At 51.7% G+C, this 27,254-nt stretch overlaps 12 protein-coding genes across 12 annotated transcripts; 5 read left to right on the top strand and 7 right to left on the bottom strand.

Annotated features, from left to right (window-relative positions):
• Positions 1–70: 70 nt before the first annotated feature.
• A1O5_12415 (uncharacterized protein) lies at positions 71–1,839 on the top strand (the record flags this gene model as incomplete). Its single annotated transcript, XM_007752984.1, has 5 exons — positions 71–162; positions 213–383; positions 432–665; positions 726–966; positions 1,018–1,839. The coding sequence occupies 5 exons, from the start codon at positions 71–73 to the stop codon at positions 1,837–1,839; spliced, it is 1,560 nt and encodes a 519-aa protein (XP_007751174.1).
• A 600-nt stretch (positions 1,840–2,439) lies between these two features.
• On the bottom strand, positions 2,440–3,976 carry A1O5_12414 (uncharacterized protein; the record flags this gene model as incomplete). The annotated part of the gene is made up of 3 exons (XM_007752983.1): positions 2,440–2,795; positions 2,862–2,952; positions 3,008–3,976. 3 exons carry the CDS (start codon positions 3,974–3,976, stop codon positions 2,440–2,442), a joined length of 1,416 nt encoding a protein of 471 aa, XP_007751173.1.
• A 711-nt stretch (positions 3,977–4,687) lies between these two features.
• Positions 4,688–5,934, top strand: A1O5_12413 (uncharacterized protein; the record flags this gene model as incomplete). The annotated part of the gene is made up of 3 exons (XM_007752982.1): positions 4,688–5,086; positions 5,139–5,568; positions 5,627–5,934. 3 exons carry the CDS (start codon positions 4,688–4,690, stop codon positions 5,932–5,934), a joined length of 1,137 nt encoding a protein of 378 aa, XP_007751172.1.
• A 1,019-nt stretch (positions 5,935–6,953) lies between these two features.
• A1O5_12412 (indoleamine 2,3-dioxygenase) lies at positions 6,954–8,521 on the top strand (the record flags this gene model as incomplete). The annotated part of the gene is made up of 2 exons (XM_007752981.1): positions 6,954–7,244; positions 7,301–8,521. The coding sequence occupies 2 exons, from the start codon at positions 6,954–6,956 to the stop codon at positions 8,519–8,521; spliced, it is 1,512 nt and encodes a 503-aa protein (XP_007751171.1).
• Positions 8,522–9,749: 1,228 nt separating this feature from the next.
• On the top strand, positions 9,750–12,428 carry A1O5_12411 (uncharacterized protein; the record flags this gene model as incomplete). Its single annotated transcript, XM_007752980.1, has 1 exon — positions 9,750–12,428. One exon carries the CDS (start codon positions 9,750–9,752, stop codon positions 12,426–12,428), a length of 2,679 nt encoding a protein of 892 aa, XP_007751170.1.
• A 2,016-nt stretch (positions 12,429–14,444) lies between these two features.
• On the bottom strand, positions 14,445–14,972 carry A1O5_12410 (uncharacterized protein; the record flags this gene model as incomplete). The annotated part of the gene is made up of 1 exon (XM_007752979.1): positions 14,445–14,972. The coding sequence occupies one exon, from the start codon at positions 14,970–14,972 to the stop codon at positions 14,445–14,447; it is 528 nt and encodes a 175-aa protein (XP_007751169.1).
• Positions 14,973–15,485: 513 nt separating this feature from the next.
• On the bottom strand, positions 15,486–16,831 carry A1O5_12409 (uncharacterized protein; the record flags this gene model as incomplete). Its single annotated transcript, XM_007752978.1, has 3 exons — positions 15,486–16,166; positions 16,272–16,549; positions 16,645–16,831. 3 exons carry the CDS (start codon positions 16,829–16,831, stop codon positions 15,486–15,488), a joined length of 1,146 nt encoding a protein of 381 aa, XP_007751168.1.
• Positions 16,832–17,198: 367 nt separating this feature from the next.
• Positions 17,199–18,316, top strand: A1O5_12408 (uncharacterized protein; the record flags this gene model as incomplete). The annotated part of the gene is made up of 3 exons (XM_007752977.1): positions 17,199–17,686; positions 17,725–18,031; positions 18,077–18,316. 3 exons carry the CDS (start codon positions 17,199–17,201, stop codon positions 18,314–18,316), a joined length of 1,035 nt encoding a protein of 344 aa, XP_007751167.1.
• Positions 18,317–19,871: 1,555 nt separating this feature from the next.
• Positions 19,872–21,905, bottom strand: A1O5_12407 (uncharacterized protein; the record flags this gene model as incomplete). The annotated part of the gene is made up of 4 exons (XM_007752976.1): positions 19,872–21,326; positions 21,413–21,651; positions 21,708–21,795; positions 21,852–21,905. The coding sequence occupies 4 exons, from the start codon at positions 21,903–21,905 to the stop codon at positions 19,872–19,874; spliced, it is 1,836 nt and encodes a 611-aa protein (XP_007751166.1).
• Positions 21,906–22,252: 347 nt separating this feature from the next.
• A1O5_12406 (uncharacterized protein) lies at positions 22,253–22,854 on the bottom strand (the record flags this gene model as incomplete). The annotated part of the gene is made up of 2 exons (XM_007752975.1): positions 22,253–22,690; positions 22,750–22,854. 2 exons carry the CDS (start codon positions 22,852–22,854, stop codon positions 22,253–22,255), a joined length of 543 nt encoding a protein of 180 aa, XP_007751165.1.
• A 603-nt stretch (positions 22,855–23,457) lies between these two features.
• On the bottom strand, positions 23,458–24,540 carry A1O5_12405 (uncharacterized protein; the record flags this gene model as incomplete). Its single annotated transcript, XM_007752974.1, has 1 exon — positions 23,458–24,540. One exon carries the CDS (start codon positions 24,538–24,540, stop codon positions 23,458–23,460), a length of 1,083 nt encoding a protein of 360 aa, XP_007751164.1.
• A 594-nt stretch (positions 24,541–25,134) lies between these two features.
• On the bottom strand, positions 25,135–26,113 carry A1O5_12404 (uncharacterized protein; the record flags this gene model as incomplete). The annotated part of the gene is made up of 2 exons (XM_007752973.1): positions 25,135–25,787; positions 25,867–26,113. 2 exons carry the CDS (start codon positions 26,111–26,113, stop codon positions 25,135–25,137), a joined length of 900 nt encoding a protein of 299 aa, XP_007751163.1.
• Between the last annotated feature and the right edge of the window lie 1,141 nt (positions 26,114–27,254).

The raw sequence follows: 27,254 nt of genomic DNA, 5'->3' as shown, positions 1-27,254 counted from the left end.
CACACCTGCTTCATAGTATCCCCCATCTACGGCAGTCAATCATATTCTTGCATTGCCTTGATCAAACGCAATGATACTCAGCAAACTGTTGTTACTTGCAAGCATTTCAGGTGCGGTTGCGCAGACCACCTACACGGGTTGTCACAACCGCTCAACCGTCGAGTATGTGGCCTCAGAGAGATGTTGGTCTCTTTTGGCTGACGTTGTTCAAGATACTGCTATGGCCTGGATGGGGAGGAAACGCCTCTGGTGACATACAGCTTGGCTTCGATTCTGACAACATTTTCCACGTCAACTCTACCCGCCTCAGTCTCACCATCAGCCACTACATCTTCCGGCCAGACCACGGCTGTGACTGGGTGTCATACTCATGCGACTCAAACGTATGACGTTGCCCGCTTGAAACCTTGCTGTATCGCTGACTTTCACAGATTCTGCATCAACGGTGCAGGTGAAGAGGTTCTCGTTTCGGGAACAGCAACTGCCGCCGGGGAACCCCCGACTCAATACGCCGACTGCCATTCGCACGGAGTCGAACAGTATTGCGTCGGTCCAGCCGGAGAAGAGGTTTTGGTTCTAGCAGAAGGAGAGACTTCGTCCGGTGATGGTGATGACGCTTCTGAAAGTGAGGTAGAGATGGACTGTCATTTCCATGCCAGCGTCGAGTCAGTAACTTTGACGAGCTTCTCGCTTGTTTGGAATCTCCGCTTACTGACAATACCTAGACACTGCATCCCAGTTGGCGGTTCGGAAAGTGCCCATTCTGCTTCCTGTGAACTTCAAAACCGAGACTACAACGTAGGCCTTCGTGTAGGGACCTTGTTTGTTGTCCTGGTCACAAGCGCCGTAGGTGTATTTGCACCTATATTGCTTGTGAAACTTCCACTTCAAAATGTCAATTTCTTCATATTTACGACAATCAAGCAATTTGGAGCTGGTGTGATTGTTTCTACGGCTTTCGTTCACGTAAGCACAGAATGCTGGAATGAGAATAAAAAAGCTAATCAATGTTCCTAGCTTTATGCTCATGCGTCTCTCATGTTCAACAACGAGTGTCTGGGCGTGTTAGATTACGAGGCTACGACATCTGCGATTGTTATGGCAGGAATCTTTCTCTCGTTCCTGTTCGAGTACATTGGACATCGAATCGTCCTTGCGAGAACTCGAGGTGACGACATCCCTCCAGCCACACATACCGCTACTTTCTCGACGACGAAAGAAAACCAGTTGATCCCGGAATCAGCTGCTACGAGCGATGCTCGTGCGACTACTAGAGCTTCGCATAGCCTGGCAAATCTTGGTCATAACCATGGCTCACCCTTTGATCCTGCCAACCCAAACTCAAAGTTGTCGGTCATTGTCATGGAAGCCGGAATACTCTTCCACAGCATTTTGATCGGGTTGACGCTCGTTGTTGCCGGGGACTCATTCTACAAAACATTACTTGTAGTCATTGTGTTCCACCAGTTCTTCGAAGGTCTTGCTCTCGGTGCGCGAATTGCATTACTCTCCAAAAAGGCGGCCTCGTTCTGGCGCACAACGTTTCCAATGGCCATGGCTTTCGCCCTGATCACGCCGCTAGGCATGGCGATCGGTCTTGGGGTCATTCACCAATTCAATGGCAACGACAGGGATACTATCCTTACCATCGGGACACTGGATGCACTTTCCGCGGGCATACTCATCTGGGTTGGTCTCGTGGACATGTGGGCCAGAGATTGGATCATTGACGGTGGAGAGATGACGGCCAGAAATGCGAGCTATAGCAAGATTTCCCTGGGTCTCGCAAGTCTGCTGGCAGGGTTCATTGGAATGAGTGTCTTGGGCAAATGGGCATGAACAGGCTTGAATTCGGAGGCGGGAGGGCTAGAGTATATATGGCCTGCAATAATGCGTCAGGGATCCATACTAGAGACATGCAGGCCTCCGACATTAGTATAGGTGAGATCCGACCTGTCTTATGCCGATGACTGTAAACTGTCTGGATCAAACCGATGGCCCTCTCGATCACTGCCATTCAGCTACTCGTGCCGAAACGTCCCAGACCAGTCCTCTTGGATTTCGTCAAGGGCAGATTTTATCTCAGCCGTGCAGCGGCAAAATTACAATGTTCCATCGAGAGAAGCAGTGGAATGAAGGGAGAGATGTCGAGATGGCCGAGCTCGAGACGGCGGCTTCGGCGGGACAAGTAGATCCCACAACGCTGATGTCTTCTGCTGAACCCAAGGAAAACAGCTCGTTTGCCGAAAGTCTTTCGTTTACTTGGGCTTGGGGATGATGGCTGGAGCTCAATGCGTCCTGGCTGGAACCTTAGACCCAGATCCGATTTTGTACAGCATCATCGAAGCCTCCGACATGTGCAACTATTCTCGTGTTCGCGTGATGCTATGTAGGACGCCTCTCAATTCTCATCCGGGCCGTTGGTCTCCTCTATCATTCTCAACTCTGTGCCCTCTTTCTGTCTTTGCGTGCAATAAGGAACCATGATGTGAGAATCGACATGATGGACACAATGAGGATGGACAGGCAGATGACATAGGACTTGTGATAGGCCGGGCCAAAGACGGTCGAGTACACGTGCGGCCCGACGATTCCACTCCACTGCGCACACGCGTTTGTCAACCCGATCCCAATACCGGCGGCGACGGTGCCTTGGAGCGCTCGAATGCGCTCGGGCCAGATGACCGGATATGCGGAGCCAGCGCACGAGACGGCAACGATGAGAGCGATGTACTTGACCGTCGCACTGTGGACCGTGACGAGAACGATGTAACAGACGATTGTGGTGCTTTCGACTGGGCGGCTGAGTCAGCACACAGAAGGAAGTAGATAGGGCTTAGAGAAAAAGACGAAATCCTCACTTGCGACGCCACATGTCCAGGGCCGAATCCATTTACGGTGAATCAGATAACCGGCCGTGTTGAGGAACAAGAAGCAGCAAACATAGGGTGGCTGTTTTGAACAGGTCAGCAGCTTCCAGGTCTCGGGAAGGAGACTCATGCCATACAATATTCATCAGTTGCGAGTGTGCAGTCCCTGTGAACCCGAGCTGGTAAATCACAGTTGGTAAGGCGTACGAGACACCAAAGCCCCCTATGCCATGAGCGATCCAGTAGAGCCCAAAGGTGTAGACGGTTGGATCGGCGAAGAGCCGCTTAAGAGAGGACCAGTCCCAATGCTGGCGTTTGCCCGATGGCGCTGTGGGCGCCAGACGCCGTTCGATGAACAGGCGTTCCTTCTCATTTAGCATCCGCGCTGTTTGAGGATAATCTGGGAGCCCGAAAAGAGCGACAAAGGCGAGGATGATTGCCGGGAGTCCTTCCAGTAGAAAGAGCCATCTCCATCCCGGAAGGCCTCCCAGGCCGTCCATGAAGCTGATGGCATACGCCAAAAGGCCACTCAAAGCACTGGATAGTTGCCCCACTGAATAGAAGAAGGCAATGCGCCATGGGAGTTCGGTAGGTTGATACCAGAAGTCCATGTGGAAGAGCACTGCGGGATAGAACCCTGCCTCAGCCATGCCGATTGCGAAGCGGGCACACATCATGCCCTGGAAATTCTGCACAGCGGCGGCAGAACAGGCGCAGATGCCCCAGGTAAGTATCAGCACAAACATCCATATTCGAGGGCGGAATGTCTTGAGGAGAACAGTATTGGTCGGCTCAAAGATCATGTAGCTGTAAGAGAAGATGGAGAGGGTCCATGCCCATTGAGACGGATCAAGGTGGAGCTGCTTCTTGATGCCAGTTCCATGTTCAAGATTGATGATGGCCGCGTTCGAGTAGTTGGATGAATCGATGACTCGAAAGATGTAAACCAATGAGTAGAACCCGACGAGCCAGAGGTCGACCTTTCGCAGGACCTTCTTCTCAAAAGCTTTGTCCCCTTCTTCGAGCACAATGTCGCTTTCACTAGAAGGTGATTCGGCGACGACGTGGGTGTACGTATCACCTAGGCTCTTCTTGTCGGCAGTCATCTTCAATCTCTGATGGTAGACAGAGATATAAAGATGATGCTGTCGGGATTTTACCCTTTGTCGAGTACTTGTGGGACGACTTAAATAAGGAGTCGAGGCTTCATCAAACCATTCTGTATAGGCTGGTCTCGGTCGTAGTCCTTCATCACGACATGAGCACTTCAGAAGACGTCAACATCTCGTGGCCGTCCGTGTCGCCGGAGCGTTTTCCATCGCAGTAGCAAAGCCGTCATACGCCTTTTTGCATCAACGATTGGTGGTATATGCCGCCATGATAAGGGCGATGGCGACACATCGCTCGTTGTACACGCTTAAAGTCTAGAACAGTCAGTACGGACATGACCATCTGATAACAATGCGTTTTCTCACGTTTTTAGCAGATTGTATTCATATTTTGCGGTGATCTACCGAGGATACATAGGATAACAGAAGGTTGGAGTTGGGAAAGCAGAAAGCACGTCGCCTTAGTACAAAAGCACGCAATATGCAGGTACACTTGGTTAGTAATTGGATGCAAAATGCACATCAAGAGTACGTACCGAAGACGGCGAGGAGATTGATAACAACCCCGCAGTCCCTCAGCTGGTATATGTCCATTGTCACTCCATATCCGCGGTCAGGTATTTGCATGTTCTCTGCTCGTGTCTCCTTGTTTGACTGAGCCCTGCGTATTTGTATCTTGGAACCCGGGACGTGTGTACATTGAGCGAGATGGCTCCATCAGCAATCGGGGAACCGACAAGTCAGAATAATGTTGCGAAACATATTCTTGTGAAACCATGGGCACGGCCGGCTGAGACCACTGAGAAACTCGATTGGGCGCCTTTGACAACGATTGATCTTTCGCGCTTCGACGAGCCAAGCGGCAAGCAAGAACTTGCAAAGCAGCTTTATGACGCCCTTACCCGAGTTGGGTTCTGGGTCGTGACCAATACTGGTATTGACGACAAGAAAGTCCTCCGTCAATTCAGCATTGGGAACACCTTCTTCAAGCAGCCGCTGGAGGAGAAGCGCTTCTTTCCCTGCAACTTTGCTGAAGGTGAGTATTTTGGATATCGCGAAAACTCACGATGGATTGGTGACACCGGCGTTCAAGAAAACATTGAGATGGTAGGAAGATGCCTATAGCCTCTGACTCCGACTCCGACTTACTGTTGGACAGCTCAATATCCCCAAGGATATACCGGCACTCGCTGATGTGCCAAGACATGCCATCACGCAGGAATATTGGGACGAAATTCGCAGTTTCCATCGCGAACTCTGGGAGAAGGTGATTCGCAAGCTTTTTGTTCTGATCTCCATCATCCTAGAGCTGCCGGAAGACTACCTGGCAGATGCTCATGCTTATGATGAACTATCGGACGACCATCTCCGATATATGATTTATAACGTCAGAACTCAGGAGGAATGGGATAAAACCCAGGCTTACTCCAAGGGCGGCCACACCGACTTTGGTAGTTTGACACTGCTCTTCTCGCAGCACATCGCTGGGCTGCAGATCCGAACTCCAGAAGGAGAATGGAAATGGGTCAAGCCTGTTGAAGGGGGAATTACCTGCAATGCCGCTGATACCCTGACGTTCCTGACAAATGGTACGTATCATGGAGGACTTTCAGTCTCCAAAAAGGCATAACTGACCTTGGGTGATAGGCTTCATCAAATCAACCATCCACCGGGTCGTCACCCCTCCTAAAGATCAGCTGAATACACCGCGGCTAGGGCTCCTGTATTTCAGTCGACCCGGAGACAAGACTTTGATGAAAACAGTGCCATCTCCGCTCCTCGACCGCCTAGGCCTTCTTCCGGACGAGGACAAGGATCCCAACAAGCCTGCTCCAACAGGCACCCAGTATGTTCGAGCGCGGGTCAAGGATGTCCATCACAAAACGGTAATTGACAAGCGAGAGGGTACGGCGTTTGAATTTCAGGGGTTGAAAGTTCAGAACTATTATGAGTAGTTGTCGTCCATAATTAGAGCATGCTGCGTAGCAATCCCGATTTGGACGATGCAGAGCAAAGTAATACGAGGTACTCCTTGTTCATACCAAGGCTGCACAAGGCTGCACAAGGCTGCATAAAGCCAGCAGTGGATGATCAGTCATCAAGTGCCCAGAGTCCATGCCAAAACCGTCAGGAGAATCTGCATGCGGGGTGATTGGGGTTGTGTGCATACCTCGTACCCAGTACCCAGTACTGGGTATTGAGGACAAGTGGTACGCATGATGCGCTAGTGTGACTAATGCCTTAGTGCGCCGACTAGCTTCCACTAACACCAATACTAGCAAGTACTAGTCACTAATGCGCTGGCTACTGGCAACTATTACGAGGTGCCAACCGGAAAAAGAAACTTCCTTGTACTCGGTATCCCACTTGCACTTCCATTTCCGAGCTCCGAGCTCCGAGGCCGTCGTCACTTATCGCTTGTTGATGATTTTTGCATCTCTCACCTCGATTGCACCGACTTGACATCCATCAATTGCTGAGTCAAGAAGGAAATGGTTGGATTGTTGTTTCATCATTGATATGAGATCACCTTTGGTGTTCCCAATCGTCTAGCAGAAACCCTCCCCAATGTTGTTGTGTGCTTCTCAACCAGGCCCGGCGGCTCCCGCATCGCACCCGAGTTGGTGGGCTTGTCTTGTTCGTCCTCTGCGCCGATATTTCCATTCTTCCAGTGCTTGTCTAGATTACTTTACTCTTTTCTCTTACGCGCCTCTTCCTCGTTTCTTTCCCTCTGTCTCGTGACCTTTTCCTTCCCTGCTGACCAATACTACTTCGGTCTCGTGTGCTATTTATCCTGGACCTCCTGCGGCTTCTCGTGGCAATTTACCCCTCTGAAAACTGCGACTCACTCTTTCCCACCCGGACGAGCAGTCGCTGTTTTCCTGCAAGGCATCGACTCGCCTAGCAGCAGACACAGCCTTGTGCTCAGAGACTCGTTGCGCTCCCTTAGACTCCAAGCATCCTCTGCAACACCATGATTCCTCCAATTCCCCGCATCGAAGACTATGGCATCTCGCCAGAGAGAGGCTTTCTTCCCTCAGAACTGCCGCTGCATTGTCTGCCACACCCCGTCTATGACCGCTGGGAGCGAATCATAAACAACTTCCAGTCGCTGTTGCTGTCAAAAAGATTAAGAGCCGTTATCAACAAATTGCCTGTGATCCCCGCAGTCCATCTAGAGACCGAGGCCGAGTGGCGCAGGGCATATACTGTTCTGGCATTTTTGGCTCATGGCTACATCTGGGGCGGGGACAAACCCGCAGAGGTCTGTCTATTCTAGGCCCGCCAAACCACAGAGACATTGCTCACGAGAATCAACAGAGATTGCCGCCGTCCATCACCTACCCACTCCTCCAAGTCTCCGACTACCTGGAACTCCCTCCGGTCGCCACCTACGCCGGGCTGGTTTTGTGGAACTGGAAACCACTATTCCTCTCCGATAGTCTCGCTCTGGAAAATATTTCCACCTTGATCACCTTCACAGGTTCGCTGGACGAACAATGGTTTTATTCGGTCAGTGTGGCCATGGAGGCAAAGGGAGGCCCGTCAATCCCCCTCATGCTGAAAGCGATGCAAGCGGCCCGAGACAATGATGTGGAAACGGTTTCAAAATGTTTACAATCATTCGCCCAAACGCTGGACGAGTTGGGCACCCTGCTGGCGAGGATGTACGACAGTTGCGATCCTCACGTTTTCTATCACCGCATACGACCCTTTTTGGCCGGAAGCAAAAACATGAAAGACGCAGGTCTCCCCCGTGGTGTTTTTTACGATGATGGCAGCATGCACTCCACGTGGCGGCAGTATGGCGGCGGATCCAACGCGCAGAGTAGCATGATCCAATTCTTCGATATCGTTCTCGGGGTTGAGCACAGACCTACTGGGGCCAAAAAGGACGAGACTTCCGAATCCGAGGCCGAGCCAGGAGCGGCTCCAAAACCCCGGCATAATTTCATCCACGAGATGAGACAGTATATGCCTGGTCCTCACCGAAGGTTCTTGCAGGCAGTGGAAGGAGTGGCCAATATCCGAGACTTTGTCGAGTATAACAAATCGAATCAACAGCTGACGGTTTCATATGATGCGTGTCTGGCAATGCTTCGAGCTCTGCGAGACAAGCATATCCAGATGGTTTCGAGGTACATCATCGTCAAGAGCCGAGAATCGAGGAGCCTGTCAAGGTCACGGAGAGAGAGCAGCTCTGATCCAGTCCCTCGGGGTGGCATGGGAATTGCTGCGATTCGCTATGGTCGGCCCGAAGAAGCGGGGGCCGCACAGAAGAAGAAGAAGATGCGTGGGACTGGTGGGACAGCGCTCATCCCATTCTTGAAGCAAGCGAGAGACGAGACTGGCGAGCCAGCTGTCGATGCCTGGGCCCGCAAACTTCTCATGGGAGGTCGGCGAACGGAAGCCGATGCTGAGATTGCATTTGAGGACAGAATCACTCGCGCGGAGAATTTGGATGCAGATGAGCCTCAGATTGTGGGAATGGCTGGCGCTTGGGACCTAGAGGATGCTGGCGGTGGTCTTTGTGCTTATTGATCTGTGGCCTGGACAAGAGTCTTTGGTTGCATGAGACAGGCGGTGCGAGACATGGAGGTATTTTGTTGGCACAACGAGAGAGGTGTATATCACACTGCATACGACATACAGTACTTTGTTACATTTCCGAAACATTGAATGAAAAAAAAGGGGCGCATGGGTTGGGGGGGGTTTGGGGAGGGGGGGGTTGGACATACACGTGATATGCTCCTTTGGTCCGAAGATCTGCCGGGCCAACTTCATCTCTTGTCTTGATCTCCTACTCAACCTTCATTCAACTTCCAAGGATCCTCTGGACATGTGCAGACCTCATACATTATCTGCTCTGCATCTTTCAGCACTGTCACTTGTGAACTTAAAGAGACAAGAAACTATGACCTTGTGCAAAGGCACCATGGTGGATAGTCGAACGACCTTTTCCTTCTTCCCTCCAACGCGTCAGAGTGTTGTGTTCTTCCAGAAGACAAAGAGAGATTTGTTCCTGAAATATCACACAGAAAATGAGAACTTGTAAGATGAGAATACATTTCATTTATGGCCCCGCGGGAAGGAGCTTGCAGAGTCAGAGTGTGACGTGAAATGAATGCAAGGCGAGTCACTTGCAAACAGCAGACTTGTCGAGTTCACCACTGGGATCTGGTGCCCGCCAGTTTCCAGTGATTCAAGTTCGTACGTGAAAACCAGCCAGAGGTGCTTCACAAGGTGTATATGCTCGATGCCCAATGTGCTCTGGCTCAAATCAACAACATGTCCATTGCCCTGGCTCAAGCGACAAGCATGCAACACCTGACTCTCTTTGCTTGTCTGAACTGGAGTATTCACTATTCCTCACAACCTTGGCGTCGCATCTCAGTTGTGGAGGGGTCTGGTCGAGCCTCAATCCACTGCAATCATTCCCTCTGCCGCTTGGAAAGGGGCTGGGGGATTGAGATGGGTTCGGCAGAATGGTTCAATAGCCGGCCTGCCCTATTGTCCTCCCCAGAGGTGACAATCAATTCTACCAAGGTCGCCGCCAATGTGACTGCTATCATGTGAGAAGACTTGTTTAATTCTGTTTTCAATTGTCACTGTTCTTACCAACCTCCTCTGTTCTCGCCTCATTCTCACCTTTTCGACTTCAGACCCTCGCCCTTCATCCCATGTCTCGTCTGTATCATTTATGCTGTACTATCCCTGCTCTCTGCGTGTGGTTAGTCTACGAACACTCTAATCCATCGTCATCTCCATCATGGCGACTGCGTGGATGAAACGAAGGCAACTTCACGACTCCGATGCGTTCAACTTCGACCCTCCAGCAGATGCTTCTTCGAGTAGCAATCCAGGTTCAGGCTTTGATGCGCCTTCGACTGGCCTGTACCCCGCCAATACATCAAGTCAAGATGCTTCAAACACTCGGAGCTCGTACCTCACTGACATGGATGGCCCGTTTGTACTCGGTGACGCTTCACAATTCTCCCAATCTGCCGCGGAAAATGAAACCGACAACGTGAATACTGTCACCAACGACGCAGGGGGAAATACTTTTAACCTTTTGCTTCCCGATCCACAACCAGAAGCCGTCTTTGACCAGTTATCTGATGAGGAATTTGCAAATATGTTGCAAATGTACCTAGAGAGAGGTCCAAGCCCTACTCAAGGTTGCGACGACAATTGGTATAACATGAACGCAACTTCGAATTCTATCAATGAACCGACTAGCAAGGCTGCGGCCAGTCTAGCGAACTCTCCTGGTCTCGCTGCCGATCCTGAGGACGCCAATCATACTCCAAAGACCAATGTCTCTGCCGCGCCGTCCACCTCACCGATTACACCTGGATCTCCGCCTGGATCTGGTTGTCGCGCGCTGCTTAAGAAGCTTTCCACGTCTCCGATTGAGATACCACACACACCAGATTTCGCCGACTTCCATCATCCCAAGCCCTCACTTCAAAAGCAATCACGACGCGGGAAGAAACGCAATGATGGACACCCTCCAAATGGTGCAGGCTCATTTTCCCAGTCTTCACCAGTCCGGAAGAATACACCTGCCAAGCAGGTACTGGGTAGTCCCTTCAAGATGCCTGGTCTTCCTGCTTCCGCGCCAGCGAAACCAATGTCGCGCGACAATGCCTTGATGAATCCTCTTCTCTCACCCAACCCAGCGGCTAACCGACCCCGTCGGATGGACAATCTATCCCCCTTGGGGACTACCCTTCCCAGTCGCCACATTCTCACAAGTAGCCCGATGCAAAACATGGCCGATCAAACAAGCCCCACCATATCTGCGCATTACCAGTCACCACCCAATCCGACGGCTTTCGCGAACGACCTGATAGGCAGCGGCAGCAGCGGAAGCTTCCTCGACCCTGGTCTACCATCTGCAGAGCAGCCACCCGCAAAGCGTGCCCGTACAGGCACCGTTGGCGCGCAAGATATTCTTGCAAATATCGCGCGGGAAGAGCAGATGTGCCATCAGACCTACTTCCAACACATTTCGCAAGCAACCGCACAGGCTGGTTTGACTTTGGCAAACCAATTCAACGACGGTTTCGAACATGATTTCAAGTGGCTTGAGCGTGACCGTACCGATCCGGAGCCGCCACCGTCAATGGTTGCCCGATTTACTGGGTACGAGTTTCCCATTCCTTTGCCAAGTGGTACAATGAAGTCGCTCGAGAGGGAAGCAGAAGAAAATGTCAACGTTGGGCAAAAGCGCAAGGCGGTGCATATGACTCAAGGTGGAATAGAAGCAAACGGTGTCCAGGATCCATTTGCTCCTTCAGGGCTCGGTATCGCCCAGGCTGGACCGGAATTCCATGGTTTGTTCTTTCCCAACAACCAGGGCCAATCCGCCTCGCATATGCAAACCCAAGATAGGATGGTGGCCCAGCGTCAGCTCCAATCTCCTGGGAATATCCGGGCTCGTGGGCAATTCCGAGTTCAAGCCCAGGCACAGCTTCAGATGCACGGTCAAACCCAGGATCAAGGCCAGTTACCTCAGTTATTGTCAAACTCTCGACTGTCAAGAGCACAACAGCAGCAGCCACAACAGGGCCTACAACCAAGTCCACATCTCCCAATCAATGGGCAACAGCAGTTGATGAGGTCCACCCCAGACTCCGCCGGCTCACGAGTACCAGGCACTCCCACTCCTGCATCTCGCCACCGCTCAACCCTTTCGAGGGCAACCCAAAATGTAACTTGCGGTTCTGTCCTCCCTGGCTTCCCATGGAGCAATGCTCAGACGCCCAATGGTCGGTCATCCTGGACACCCAACAGCATGCGGGCGCAGCTTCAGCCTTCCGCGCAGGCTTCGAAGCAAACACCACCAATCCAGAGCTTAGCCGAAATGTCGTTGCATCTGCCGACGCCTCAACAACCTATTTCTACCGGCTCTTGTCCAAACACTCTATCCGAGACCCTGGCGGAAACTAATCGTCGCACGGAGGCTGAGCTTCGTTCTCTCGGCGCAGCCGTCGTGGATTATGATCCAAACATGAGTTGGAATGGCATGGAGGATATGCCAGTCGGGACCCTCTACGGAGACATCGGCGTTCCTCCTCCTCTCGAGGGGCCATTCGGTGAGACAATAAACTTGGATGTATCTCCCCCCCTGATGTTGAGCATGGACATGAACGTGCCACAGGATGAGAGTGGGAACGTCGCCGGACTTGAAAGTACGCTTTTGAACACAGCAGTTGCCGCGGGCGATTACGCAGAACGAGTCGTGATGACCTCACCCAGCAATAACAACAACGCGACAGACACACCTGGAAATGGAGCAGCAGACATCAGCGCTATGGCTGCTATTACAACTCTAGAGAGAGGAGCAGCCGTGTCCGCCGCGGCGGATTCGGGTTTCCCGTATGATTGGATGACGGGATTCGACGAAGGAAAGATCTTTGATCCTATAGATTTCAATCTCTAGCCTAGTGCAAAGCAAGGGGCTGCACGAGGGCAATGTGTGGCTGAAAGTTGTCTGCGTCTGCATCTGCATTTGTGTCTGCATCTGCGTCGTGATCCTCTGTCGTGTCATGTCATGTCTTACGTGAGGATAGGGTATGGCATTATCGAATGTCGTGGCATGGCACGTCGACAAAGAGGACGAATCCAAAAAAAAAAAAAAATTTGGGTGCACATCGGCCCAGACCCGAACTAGGCCTAGACAGAGATGCGCAAGCGAAAGTTACACACATCCGATCTTACGGACGGACGGACTGAGGGAAAGGGTTCAACTCAGCACAACGCAGTGGGACCGGCAGCGCCAGCATCGGCTGCAGTGGTGCTGATGGGCCAATGATGGATACAGCGACGGCATAAGCATATACAATGCATACCGAGACAAAACAAGCAAGACTGGGCTGGATTAGACTGAACGGGACGGGGCTGGACTGAAATGGAGGGGAACAAGCAAACTTGTATCATCATCATTAATAGACACACAATGTGTAGTCGATACATATTTTCTGCTCACAGGAAAAGGACCCCTCCCCCCTTCTTCCCTTCTTCCCTTTTTCCCTTTTTTCTGTCTTCGTGAGAGCTACAGTCTACCTATAAAACCTTTGTGCCCCTTGCCAGACATGGATCCAACATGTTCAAAAATGCCCCGGGGAAGTTTACAAAATGTATCCGCTTCCAACGACCAAGGAGGCCCAGCCAAAGCACATAGATTATTAGAGATAAACATACCATTCCGACAGACTCCTCGGAGCACACGCCGGACAATGACCGACATGAAGGGGCGTTTGGGGGAAAAAAAAGGAAGAAACAATCCACCAATGCGGAAAAGAAGTCCGATCGAGCAAGCAAACAAATTCTCCTCCCGGGTATAAAGCCAATATAGACCAGTTCCTGCGCCCAAGGAGACGCGTCGATTTTGATGACAATCCCTATCAATGGTGCATCAATGCATCAATGTTGTGACACAGGCTCCTCGTCATCACCATACCCATCTATAGCTGGCCCCGAGAAGCATCTTCCAGCACTTTCCGCCCACGGCTGGCTCGTTGTCAACGATATCTAACAAGGACTTCCCGGGATCGTTTCGTCAGAGCAGGGTCTTCGATAACGGACGGGCACTATCCGAAGGACTTACTTGGGCATTGCGGCCGCAACGGCTGCGACAGCTTCGTCCCGGTCTTTGAGTTCCTTTGTGCGCGCAGGATCATGTCCGAAACTGTATACTGTAAACTGAATACTAACCGGCCCTCGGGGACAATTCAACTCCGTCAAGGTCCTTGCCAGAGCCGCAATTGCATCACCAATATGCCAATGCAGTTTCCACACAGCATCGGTGAAGGCATAAATACTAAGCGGCTTGAGCGTGTCGCACCTCTTGGGAACGGGTTCTGCTCAGCGTTGGTAGGACTGCTTGTAGTCCTAGCTAATCATACGCTATTCCTCTTATAGAATAGTCTACTTGTATAGTCACGGTGACCACAAAAATTTGCCATCTAAATTCGGAATAGCGTTGCCAGATACGCAATGGCTTGTAGCCCAGCCAATCAGATCGCTTCTTTACCCAGATCTAGGGGGACTAGTTAGGACTACTTGGACGACAAGAACAGTACAGCCAGGACTAAGGACTCCCAGTACAAGTACTGATAATCCCTGAGGGTGGGGGCCAGGACTAGGACTAGTCGGACTATTGGTATGTCTTACCAACCCTCTTTCTTCTCTCCATATTTCCTTGGCTGCGGAGACGCCTGTCATACAAGTACTTACCCTGGGATTCGGGCGAGACTTTTAACCATATTGGACGCGGTCGACATTTTTTTTGCCAGACCGAAACCATGGTGTAGCTGGAAAGTGTCAAAGTACGGCGAGTCACTTTGAATTTTAAGCCGCGCGTTTCTTGATGACTACAAGCTGGGAAAGCTGTGGAACTATCGTCAAGTGAATTGTTGTTGATTCACATCTCCTCGCTAAGCCCGTGTGGTTGGAGCTATGTTAAATCCATGCCAAATGTTTCGTCCAGGCCAAAGTCCATAGTTCCAAAGATATCCTCAAAATCCCCGTCTGAGCCAAGGTTGAAATCCTGTTGAAAGCCGACTTCCTGACCGTCCAGTGTCTCTTCATCCCTCTGCGAAGCGCGTGATTGAAGCCAAGAAAGTGACATTTCCAGGCTTTCTTTGGCAGTTTGTGCCAATCTTTGCCACAGCGACTCGCCTCTTACGAAATTCATTTTCGCCCGGCAAATGACCATGCTCAGTTTCATGTGCATCTTGACATCGGCGTTGGTCTCTCCAAGCTGGATGCGTCGGCCCGTCTGATGGAGGGCCTCTTCGACTGCATCAACCAGCGTCTTCCTGAAGCCTATCGGCTCCGTCATTATTCCATTCTCTTCAATCTCCTTCAAGAGTTCGGAAGCGACGGCCAAAGGCGCATGAATGATCCGGGACTTGAAAATGCCACCGCCGATACTCACGAGGTGAGAGAACTCTTCGTTCGGAATTGGAGATAGAATAGCCATTGCAGCGTCAAGGCTGACTTTCCTCGAGAAGTAGTATGAAGGGTTCGAGCGGGCTCGGCTCGGCAGTGGTCGATGCAACACAGTAGACCACGGCTGAGAAGTAGATCTAATAGATTCTGTTTAAAAGTCAATGCAGCGTCATCGCCCTTTATAAGTGATCGGTAGCTACGACAGGCTTCGTTGATGTCGGAGGTTGCTCTTTCGATTTCCTCATACGACATCGGCGCTGACAAACCATTCATACGCCTGACGAGTTCATATCTCGGGCGTAGGCTAGCCAACAGAGTTCAGAGCAATGAGCTATCCGTGACTGTATTTGGCGGATGAATGCGCATGACGCTGCCGAGGCCGTCAAGATCTAAATCGTTGACATTGGCTAGAGAGTCCGTATCGGAAGTCTTGGAGTGTAAGATTCGGCAATGCTCCTGCGTCCAATGCTTCCTGTACGTTAAGCTCCAGTATGGTGGCCCAGAGTCCTCTCCGCATCTCGCTTTGACTTCCATGGAGGGACAGTTAACAAAATGACATAGAGAGGAGATACGGATCAGGTGCTGGCTGTACTTGTAGAGGAGTCATCTTGTGGAAATGCCTAGGATCTCGGTGAAGACCCATCTGAATAGCCATACGAATAACATGACCCATAGTGATGTATAGGAGGTCGGCACCAATGGCGAGAACTTGGCGAGCGAGTACCAACAAGCACTGAACCTGTAGTCCGTCGATACTCAGGCGACCCTTCTCAGTAGGTCCAGATAGCCAGTTATATGCGGACTGTACCCATTGATAGACTAGCGAGCGCGTAGGGATAGGGTCGTCCTGAGATGACTCCAGGAAGATGCTAGATCCGATGGCCGGGACAAGTTGGATTTGTAGAAATATTGCTCTTGATATCTCTGCAGAGCTGGCCCAGAACCTTTCGAATTCCTTCCAGAAAGTCGGAACGTGCAGTATGCGAAAAGTCGATTCAAAATGCGACACGTATAGCTGCGTAAGCTTTGTCGCAACCACCCTGCCAATCGGAATACAGGGAGGTTTTTGGTCGAAGCACTTTTCAATCTGCACTGCCTTTCTGCTAGAGGCGAGGAGCTTACATGTACGAAGCAGAGAACGGGTTTCTGATAGGGTGTGCTTCGTGAGTTCGTCGACCAACGGCTCCTCAGTCTCACCGCTTAGGACAACTGCTATTCTCTGGAACTAGTGATTGTCAGCCGACACAATCGACCAATTGGACAATCAATAGCTCCTGCACATACTCATCTCCAGAGCAAAAGTAGTTATCCAATGACTCCGACCAAATACCCTAGACTTGTTCAAAACTAGGCACTTATTCTCTGGCAAGTGGGCTAAATCAAGTGGATCGCAAGTATCTGAAGGAGCTGGTCTGTACATGGGATTTGCTTCCTCAGCGCTGTGGGCACCCCTACCAAGCAGGTCCTCAAGACTCGCAATCCGACGTTTCAGCTCATTGATTTCGGCTTCTTTCTGGAAAGATGAGATCGTGGAATGGTCAACTGAAGACTGCTGTTCTTCTTCGATGCTAGCAGCCCCGCGAGCATTGCTCAGTGTCGATAATGATACTGGCCCAGATTTTAGTAGTATTCTAGTATCGCCTATGCTCTTCGCATGGGTCTCTAATGTCAGTATGGGTGTGAGAGAAGAAAAGCCATTTGACATCTGAGCATGGGATGCTGCGATGGGTGTTGAGGATTGCACAGGCTCGTTCCTGTAGACGCATGCCGTTTTAATGAGAGTACAATGACAGCATGGCTGTTTTCGATCACATCGCTCTTTGCGCCTCCGGCATTCTTCGCAAGAACGCGCATGTCGGCAGCGGCGGCGGCGGGGAAGTTGGGCGGCATAATTTCCCCCGTGCGAAGTCATCTCATCAAACACCTGGAAGGACCGGGCGTCGCGAGAGAACCAACCGAAATCTCATGCGCGAGGCTTCAAGAGGTAAAAAGCCGTGGAAGACACAGAGTCAGTGCCAGTCAGGCGACCCAGGCTTCTCTTAACTCCGCCCGCACCAATCATTTGCATGCATTCAAATACCCCGAGGACATTCTGCCAAACTCCGCTGCATACTGGGGCGTCTCCGCCGGCAGTGCAGAAAGGTATAAGTTGTTGAAGCGATGATGCTTGAGGAATGGTGAATTATCCCCTTCTCTTCTTTTAAAGCATCAGTAAGTCTCCAGCTGTGACCAACCTATCTTCAGCTCAGCACAAGTCATGGCATCAGATCTCCCATGTCACCATCGGGCTTTGGTCCTCGAGGCCGTTGGAGCTGGTTTCGAAACCAAAAAGATTCCAATGCCCAGCCTGGATGCAGGAAGCGCCATTGTCCAAGTTCTTTCGGCGGGAGTCCGGTCGTATCATCGCGAAATTTATAACGGCCAGCGCCATTACAATTTTCCCAAACTCATCGTCGGCGGCATCAGCGCGATCGCACGCATCGCGGCGGTGGGACCTGATGCGGTAGCTTTGCATGCTGGGCAGCTCGTTTTCGCTGACTGCAAGATACATGCACGAGACGACCCAGATAGCTTGTTTGTGACGGCAATCCACGAAGGTATGAACGACCGGAGTAAGAAGTTGATTACAGACGTATGGCGGGATGGAGTATTCGCCCAGTACGCCAAAATACCTCTGGAGAACTGCATTCCACTCGACGAAACAAAGCTGTGCAGGCAGTTGGGATACACCACCAATGATCTGATGTACCTATATCTCCTGCTTGTTGCGTATGGGGGTTCAGGGATATCAAGCTGGAGCCTGGTGAAACGGTTGTGGTATGTCCTGCGACAGGTGGTTTTGGCGGGGCGGGTGTTCAAGTTGCCGTGGCCATGGGTGCACGAGTGATTGCAATGGGACGCGATGAGGAGGAGTTGGCTAGATTGAGTGCACATATCAAGAGCGGAACACCTCGCGCAAGCATCGAAACCGTGAAGTTGACGGGGGATCTGGAGACCGACACGGTAGCACTTCAAGCCTTTGGCACCATTGACGCTGTGATTGATTTCACTCCACCTTTTGCATGCAAATCCACGCATCTGAAGAGTGCGGTAAGGGCGTTGCGGCGAGGTAGGCGATGTAGCATGATAGGATAGGTCGAGGATGTCATCGATTATAAGGTCATGGCTCTCAACATTACCTTGAAAGGCAAGCTAATGTACGAGAGAGAGGACGTGGTATTGTTTGTCAAAATGTTGGAGAGTGGTTTGTTCCCGAGAGGAAAAGACTTTGCGGATGTCAAGGCGTTCGCCATGGAAGACTGGAATGAGGCCCTCGATACAGCTGCTGAGCATATTGGGATCGGAAAGGTCGTGGTGATTGAGCCCTGGTCCTAGGCAAGGACGACCTTGGATGCCATGCATGTTTGTGAGGCGAAAGTTGCAGGTTGAGTGAGTAGCAAGTACCAAAGGCACCGAGTGAAAGGCATGAAGAAAGATGTCCACTCATGCAGCAATGGTCTCTAGATTCGCATCTTATTGATTTCGAACGGTGACTTCCAATGTGGGGTCAGTGATATCCTGGACCTTGCCCTCCAGAAAATCACCAGTTTTCGCCAGTTTTCGCCAGCCCAGTCCGAAAGCAACTTGTGCATAGCAAGAGACGTCGCGAAACAGTAGTCCCGACGGCCGAGCTCACGTAGCCGTGGATGGTTGGGCGATCTGATGGCAGAAGCGACCAAATCCTTGACTTTAGGGTTACACGCAGTCGGTCCCGTGAGTTCTCAGCATGGATAAAACTGACGCGGAAGATTAGCAGGAGTTCACTGACTGTATAGGGTAGAGGAATCGATCATACTCCTTCAGCCGATACGCCGGGATGTATCTGCATTCGTAGTTTTCCCCAGGCATATTCCGCTGTGACTGTTGCTTCAGCCAATTGTGTCCACGGTGCAGTTAGTTGGAGAGTGGTCATCTATTTTCAGACGGCAATCGAGGGAAAACCGAACTGCTGGAGAGAGTGGCTGCGAAGTTGTCTGAGCCTGAGCCCAATTCAGACCCTCGACCGTACTTATATGGCAAGCTGTGTGCAGACCGCACAACAGAAAGCGACACCACAATTCGGTCTCATCAAAAGGCGGAGTAATGCAGAGGTCCCCTTTTGCCATTGCCAGGCTTGCCCACGGCCAGACATCTATGGCAAAAGGGCCAAAGGGGTGACTCGTCCAAAGAACCGGCCAATCAAGCCGTAATCATGAGCCTCAACACTGCATGGCCGGGGTCTGTCATGCGAAGTATTCGACCTCGCTCTTGTGAGGGGTTTGGTGCTAAATGCAAGCTGCATGGGCTATGTTTGAAGAATGCGAAGCCACGCGACGGGGATACGAGAAGAAAGAAGGGTCGAGAGGCAGCGACATCGAAGTTATCCATTCTCGCCATGTTGTGTACCAAGTACATGACGGAATCACATGCCAAGCGAGCCTGGTGGGCCTAGCCTTCTACGGCTAGGGGGCCGAGTTCTATCTCCGCGATCACGTGCTCTATGAATATGCTCCTGCTCTACGAGGACTAGTGAACCTTGTTAGACCTCGTAGGATCTCGCAGGATCAAAAGTGGCAGACAGACAGAGGAGAGTGGGAAAGCGCGTCATTGTTCTCATTCATATTCACATCTATATTTAAATTCATGATCTTGTCCCAGGGGCCTTGATCCGTTCCCCCCATTAGGTACGTAATAGTCGTCAGATGTACGAGCTATCGAAGATCCATATGCACTGCGAGGCATAGATCTGAAGCAACGAACGAGCACCCTACTGATCAAATCTAAGCCGAGGCTCGAGGTTCTTCCTCCCGCCCTCGAAGGTTTCCTGATCGCCGGCTCAGGCCGGTCTCTTGACCTGCACTTCCCCTACCATTGCAGGGCCTTTTCGCTGAAGTAAGTTGAACCATTCCAGTTAGGGTCTATATGTTCCAGCCTCCAAATCCAGTCCCATTCCCCTCCCGATCTTTTCCACCATCCACCGACGTTTAAACCCTTCCCTAGCCAACTCCCTGGTCCTCCTTGCCCAGACCTCGCTCCCCACACGTCCTCTCACGAATCCTTCCTGGAGGGCCAGTATCGCGGCCTCAATCCCCCGTTCCTCGCACGCCGAATCGTATAATTGGCGTGCGACCACGGTTGGAGCGGTCAGCATTTCATCCACATGCGGGATGTCGTTTTTGGCTGCGCGAGCGTGTGCCGAAGCTATCGTTTGGTCCGCCTTGGTCAGCGAAGACTGGAGGAGGGAAATATTGTTAGACACCGTGACATGCAATGCTTTCAAGTTGCTTAGTTCGCCGTTCAGTGTGCTCGTGGTTGACTGTAAAGCAGCATACTGTGAGGCTAGTGGGGCCATAGCGGAGTTATTCTGAGAGATTTGTTGGTGTAGGGATGTCGTGAGTAAGTGCGAAAGATGGGTTAAGAGAGCTTCTTTTTCGGGGTTGACCGGGATCGGAGGAGCAGGAATATTGTGCGATGACTGAGGGTTGGGAGCAGGTAAGGGAATGTCAAAGGGGGAGTCAAGGAGGTTTGGTGCCGGCGCAGGTTTCGGAGCGGGAGGCTGAGGGGCTGGTTGATATGGTTGCTGAGGTTGTGGATGAGGCTGTTGCGGGGGTTGCTGTGCATAAGAAGCTGGGAATTGTTGCGAAATAGGTCGCTCGCGAGGCTGACCTTGGAAGGATACCGATGCTGCTGGTGGCATTTGGCTATATTGATCTGGGGGTGGTGGCCTGGCTCGATCGGGGGCTTGGGCCGGGCTTTGACTTTGTGCAGAAGTCATGACAGGGGGAGGCTGGGCGTGAGGATATTGCTGCGTTTGACCCGGCAAAGGTGGTTGAGGTGGGTACGCAGATTGTAGTGATTCGTATGCAGCTTGCGGATGCTGGTGGTGGTGGTAGGGAGGTTGAGGAGACATGGACTGCCGAAGGCTACTGGAACGTTGAGGCAGGAAATTCGCGCCGCTAGCGGGTCGTTGGATGTTGCCATTTCCATACGGCTGCTGAGGTCTTTGGCCCGGTCCTTGCGCCTGAGGCGGCAGAGGAGGCGGCACGTTATAGCGTCCTGGTCGCGAAGAAGTTGCTGGGAGGCCTGGACTTGTCGCAGTGGGTGTTGCGATGCCGCCTTGAGAAGGATGTTTGGGCGGAGGAGGTGGTGGAGGAGCGTGTGTACCTGATTTTTGCCCGGGTGGAGGAGGACTTGATACCGACGCATTCGAAAGCGATGGCGGTTGCATCTCCCTTGGTAAAGGCGGCACTGGTGGTGGCGTGGGCTCTGCTGGTCTTTGCTGTTGCATCGGTGACCTGGACATGACTGGAGGCTCTTTGGCAAAAATGTCAGACAAGATGGACAAAAAGTCCAAGATGTTGGATCTCTGCAGAAGAACCCGTCAGTCCGTCAGACCTTTTCCGGCACTCCTCCTCTTTCCAATTATTCTGCCTTTACTGCATCTGAACGTACCTCCCAGTGTTCTCTCCAATGCGCCAGGTATGGATGATATATCTTCCCATCTCCCCCGACATGTTGACCCGGTCTAATCATCATCTCTTCCGTCGGTGTAACATAGCACATGGGTGCCTCGTAAGGGTAGGCGTGAGGAACCCATATCGCTATAGGAAACCGATATGTATTTCCCCGAAAGTTGACGGGGATGGTGCCCTTGAACTGCAAGAGGAGTGCAGACGCTCCATTCTCGAACGCTGCGCATTTGCCTGTCAGTGTCTCATCAAGTCTTCGGGATCGACATGCAACACACTGTAGACATCTGTCCGAGGAGCAAAGCTCGGGTTCCGGGCGAGGATGTGGGCAAGGTCCGAATAGGTTCGATTTGGGTCGTGATATTCCTACAAACTCGTTAGCCAAGGGGGCTCGAAGGACCGTGGTGGAGGATATCCCTTACACGTTGCAATACATCATAAAGCCAATTCAGTGTCTTCTGCGGCACGCCTGCCATTGACGTCGCATCCAGATGTGAGAGAGTTTCCAGTGGATTGGGATGGTGGCTGCGAGCGTGGTGTTGGAGGCTGGCCGTCTTCTATTGGCCAAGCCCTCTCGCCCTCTACCAAGAGATTATGTAATGCGGGGAGGATACAGAGCACGAGTACTGGACAACAAGGCAAAACGAGGACATCAAGGTACGTAATGGGTGTTGATGGAATGTGAATTCTGGGGGTATCGGGTATCATAAAGCTAGGACTAATCATACAGCATCATCAGGTAACGCTCATGTGGGTGTCATCTCAACATCATCCGCCTGTTGCGTGTTGCAGCCTCTTTGTCCTCGACAGCCGTCAGTTCAATCTATTTTTGCTGAGCAGCAGCCTGCTTATCCAGGTCCAACTCAACCCCGCGCTGTCGGGTCTTTCCTTCGTCGTGCATTTCGTTATACCTGGCTTGCTCCGTGCGGTCGCCAGTCAAAGACGCCACGGCACTGCCGACAGTCCCTTGAACACGATCGCTCACACCCTTTCCGAGGTCGCTCAGTTGGCCCTTAGCCTCTTGGCCCTGGCCCTGGAGATTCTGTTCACGTCCTTTCTGCTTGAGATCCTCGCTCCCGACGAGGTTGCCGAAGGCTTCTTTAGCGCTCCCAATAGTTTGGTCCCATTGGCCTTGGGTGCGTTCGGGGCTGTCTTTGGCAGCGGCGCCAGAAGAGCTGATGGCGAACGGACCTGCTTTGGCGGCCGTGTGGGAAAGGTCAGATTCGGTAGCGCCCTTGTTCTTGTGTTCGTCGGCTTTGGCCTGGAATATGATGTTAGCAATGATCAGCTGTAATGACAAGACAGGGAACGGGAGCTCACCTTGTCGCCAGCGCTACCAGTCACAGCAGCAATACCGGACTGGACGTAGCCAGTGGCAGTATCAACAGCCGCTTTGAGGGAGGAGGTGTTGTCGTTAGAAGACATGGTGAGAGGTGTGGTGGTAGTGAGTGCTTGGTTTGATGTTGGGTACTCGTATCGATAGGAGTGGCTTTGAGTGGAAGTGTGGTCTCAGATGAAGACAAGAACGAACCAGGATCCAAGCTGAATTTATAGACCAACGATGGGGTTCTCAGATCTGTTTGTCGCGAGGGTGAAACTGGGCTCAGCAGGCTCGATGGTGATGCAGGTCTGGCGGGTGCAGCTGGACCAGGCAAAGGAGGGCATGTCACATGCTTTGTCCGCCATCGACGTCATCCGGAGGCCGGTGGAGCAGATGGCAATCTGGCAAAATCTGGCACATTTGACAATCGGCGAAATGCAAAGAATGCGCTTCACCAGAAACACGCAATCCTTGTCCCACCCGTCTATCACCACTGTGGAATGGTGCCCTCCACTCGTATTCCATCTGAATATTTGATTCCCCCGATTTCAATCCAAGGTTCAAGAAGGTTCCCGTGGCAAGGAACGTGGGTTCCATTGGTGTGCGCCAGGCACTTTGGTGCCAGCTTTGTAGAGGTTGTCGTCATTCTCTCACCGGCTGCCTGGTGCTGTGGCACATGTGCAAGCATGGCACTGTCTCGCTGTATATCATCCAAACCTGAGCTTAGGACACACAAACACCAGCAGAAACGCCACCACCCACATCGCAAAGATCATGCCGTACAGCTTGAGTCGTCCAAACCACCCCTCTTCCTCGCTCATGCGTCTGAGAAATGCCATGTTCTTGCTTGCGGCCTCCATCCCGCTCAGGCTGACATCAAGTCCTTCAATTGCTCGTCCGAGTATGCCCTTGTCCTGTTCCAGAGAGAACTGAAGCTTCCTCTGCTCCTGTTTCAATCGGGCTGCCATTTTCACCAGCGATACCGTGATGTCTTCGTGTACGCGCGAAGAATCCAATAGTGATCGCTCTGTACTGGCGAGATTTGAGACGCCGCTCGCCTGCGCCCCAGATTTGCTCGTGGCCTCAGCTTGTCCTTTACCCCGTCGCCGCGGACTCGATGGCCCAAATAACTCTTCTCTTGTATCTTTGTCGTCTTGCACAACCGCTGCGGGCCGTTCCTCCTCCACGCTTTCGATCGGTTTTCCTTCTCTTAGCCGATCGTCTTGCACTCTCTCCTTTGCTGCGCCGTTGGTTGCTTGAGAGTTCGCCTGCTTCTGCAGAAAGTCGTAAAGAGTTTCCCCTTCTTCTCCTTCGCCAATGGGCGGCTTCCAGTCATCCGAGCCCATCATGTCAACCTCCCTCCCGATCTCCTCTATTCGATCCTTTAATCTCTTGATGATCGCTCTCTTCTCGGCCAAGTCTTTGACGGCCTCGTATTTAGCCCGCTGGACACGAATACTCTGCGCTTTTCGCTCTAGTTGTAGAAGTAACGTCCGAGCTCCCTCGACATTGTGTAGCCATTTGGTGCGATGGAATGGCAATGGGGACCACAGCTCAGCCTGGACTTGCTTTTGCAACGGGGTTAACTCTGCGGTATTACTATTACTGGGAGAAAAGGTTGGCGTGAGGAGGATCAAATGCTGGTATCGCATGAGGGTGCGATGGAGGTTGAGGTAGTTGACTTCGTGGTGGAACGGTCGGGTGGGGGCATTGTCTGTTGAAGCATTCTCCCGTCTTGGACCTGCGCTAAACGGTAGCGCGACGGGTCGAAGTGCTGTGGTTAAAGACATGAAGATAATCAACCAATGGAGTGGATATGAGGTTGCAGTCGCCCGGCTGGCAATGAGGACAGAACATTGAATACAGAGTTTGGTGAAACTGGCCGGGCAAGAACGGATATTAAATCCGACTTTAGCCGCGTCCACAAGTCTGACTTGGCACAGAAGAAAGTCATTTCTAACCACCAAGCGGTCTCTTTACTGGAGCTTCGCGTCAACGTGTACGGTTCTGGAACAATATCTGTCAAAATGCTAACTTATCTGAATGCTCACGGGAGGATATTCTCCCGTTGGTCTAAGGCACAACCCGCAAGGACCACAGATATATCGATGCGCGAAGTCGAGGAAGCGTATAACATTGCTACTCTGCCACGTTGACGATTCAAAGACTGGAATTATACAGCTAGGTAATCTCTTTGTGCACAACGAAATCTATATATCTACACTTGCCTAAAGCTGGAGTGAATTAAACGGCCAAATCTCATATCGCAGCTTTGCTGTATGTCCATGAGACCCATCTCTTGATAATCGCCATACTGCATCCACCTGCGTCCGCTATCTGTTCAAAAATGTGCCAAGGTACACTCAATGTTTTGAACATCATGATCAGCTCCTGTTTCCAGGGGGTTGTCCTGCTCTTGACATCCGCAATTGCCATCCATCCAATTCCACTGGTGCCGCATTCTGATTTTGCTGAGTTGCTGCAAAAGCAACCTCACTATTCGGCAGTTCGCCAACATAGTTCTTGGCTGGTTGGGTGACAACGGGATACGTATTGTCCGGGTCGACACTGTTGGCATATGAGGGAGGTTTGGCCGCAAAAAGCTTCCTACGGTACCTTCGGGGCACCAGCGTAAAGCCGATGAGGAGAAGTAGAGGTATGCCGAGTCCGACGCCAACGCCAACGCCAACGCCGATTGTCGTGCTCGATGTAGACGGGGACGAGACAGCGGGGACAGCGGTTTGTGACGGGGACGCAACGGGAGTCGGGGAGAATGTAACCGTCGCTGTTGTTGTCGGCGCTGAAGTTGACGTGGGTCCAGCAGAGGAGGACACGCTTGTGACACTTGATGTGGTGTCAGATGCAGCATCGGATGTAGCGGTTACGTTGAAGTAATGCGAGGTTGTCGCTCCGTTCAAATTTTGTTCTCCTGCTGGACTTAATGCCAGGAAGAAGACATTTGACTGATTGAGGCTGAACTGTTGCAAGCTGACTGTCCAGGAAAAACCCCCTTCTTCTTTTGAGCCGGTTATCTTAGCTAAAGTAACCTGTTAGCCAAAAACACCTAACACGGGGATGGGATAGAGAGAGGAGAGACTCGAAATCCATAGACATACTGTATATAGGACTGCTACCCTCTGCAGCGGACTGGACATTGAGGCTCTGTTGCCATAGAAATATGTTGTAGGCATCCTGATCAGTGACCCATTGTACGTCGAATGTAGAACCAACAGCGTAGGCCTGGTTCTCGGCGAAAAACAGTTGATCTCCTGCCGCTGGAGGGTTGATGAAGTAGGTTGATGGCGTCTGGGAAATAACCTGCGCGAAGATAGAGAAACTAACAGCGAAGAGCAAACAGTACATCGCAGGAGAAGAAAATAACCTAGAACCTCTTTAGCAAAGCATAAAATATCCCGCGGATGGAAGGAAGAAGAGGTATATGCTTGAGGCCAGAGGCGCAGAGGGAAACAATGACCAACACTTCAACTCCTCAGTTCGTCTTGGGTCGTCCGCGGCGCCAGCGAGAGGACAGTATCAGTGTCTGCCAGATGGGTGTGGTGGCGTACTGGCCTTGCTAGCCTTTGCAACCATCTGTCTCCTCGAACAATGCATGACCCCAGCCTAGGCCAGGGATTCTCTTCACTGTGTCAAATGAAACAAGACCATATACAGCACTAATGCGCGAATAGTAGCATTCGGCCAGGGCCGGCAGGTACCAGGAGATTAAATTGCAATAGACCAGGTCTCTGCGGCACATTCGCGGCAGGGCCGGTGATTAATACCAGGCTCTGTGTGGAAGCAAAAGCCCTCGGACCAACAATACCGAAGATAGCCATGATCTGACCTGAAGAGCAGCGGCAGCGAATCCCAAAGAAAAGAGATATAAACGAATGGTTTCAGTTCTGTTCGAGTCATTTCAGGCGGGCGCTTGCTGGTTTGCATAATCGAATGGAGTGGGGATGCGAAGCCCTGGGCCGGCTATGTTTAGGCCTGCATGAAGGTCTTGAAGTATTGCGTATTTTTGGTCCCGGCTAAAATCGTGGCTCCAAGGGGCAGGATGGTCCTCCATTTTTTAGGATCGGACAGACTCTGTGCAAGGCGGATTTGCCTATAGGGGCGCGTATCGGGAAAGGACAGGAGCCGGCGCCTAAATGAGGCCACACCAGTTTGCCAGGGAGTTTCCTACGTTTCAAGTGAGTGGTTCTGGATTTCGACTTCCTTTTGTTCCCAACCTCTCTGTATCCAGTTGTCGTTCTGTTCGAGATGCCATTTAACAAGGCGTGGACAGACTGCTGCTGCTGCTTCTGCTATCGTTGTTGTTGAAAAAGAAGAAGAAGCGGCGACAAGCTTCTGTTTGACAGCTCGCCGGCCCTTCCCGGTGGCCCACCCGGAACATTAATGGCACGTTCTGCGTTTGCCTCCGTCATCAATGGCCTGCTCTCTCAGCCATCTCGCATTTCTATCATAGCCTTTCTGTCCTTTATTGGATGTCTGCTCCTTTTAA

This window comes from Cladophialophora psammophila (genome assembly GCF_000585535.1).
Source record: "Cladophialophora psammophila CBS 110553 chromosome Unknown aczJe-supercont1.33, whole genome shotgun sequence".
Classification (NCBI taxonomy): domain Eukaryota; kingdom Fungi; phylum Ascomycota; class Eurotiomycetes; order Chaetothyriales; family Herpotrichiellaceae; genus Cladophialophora; species Cladophialophora psammophila.
The sequence above is the reverse complement of the archived record's forward strand: the minus strand, read 5'-3'. Positions and strand labels throughout refer to the sequence as shown.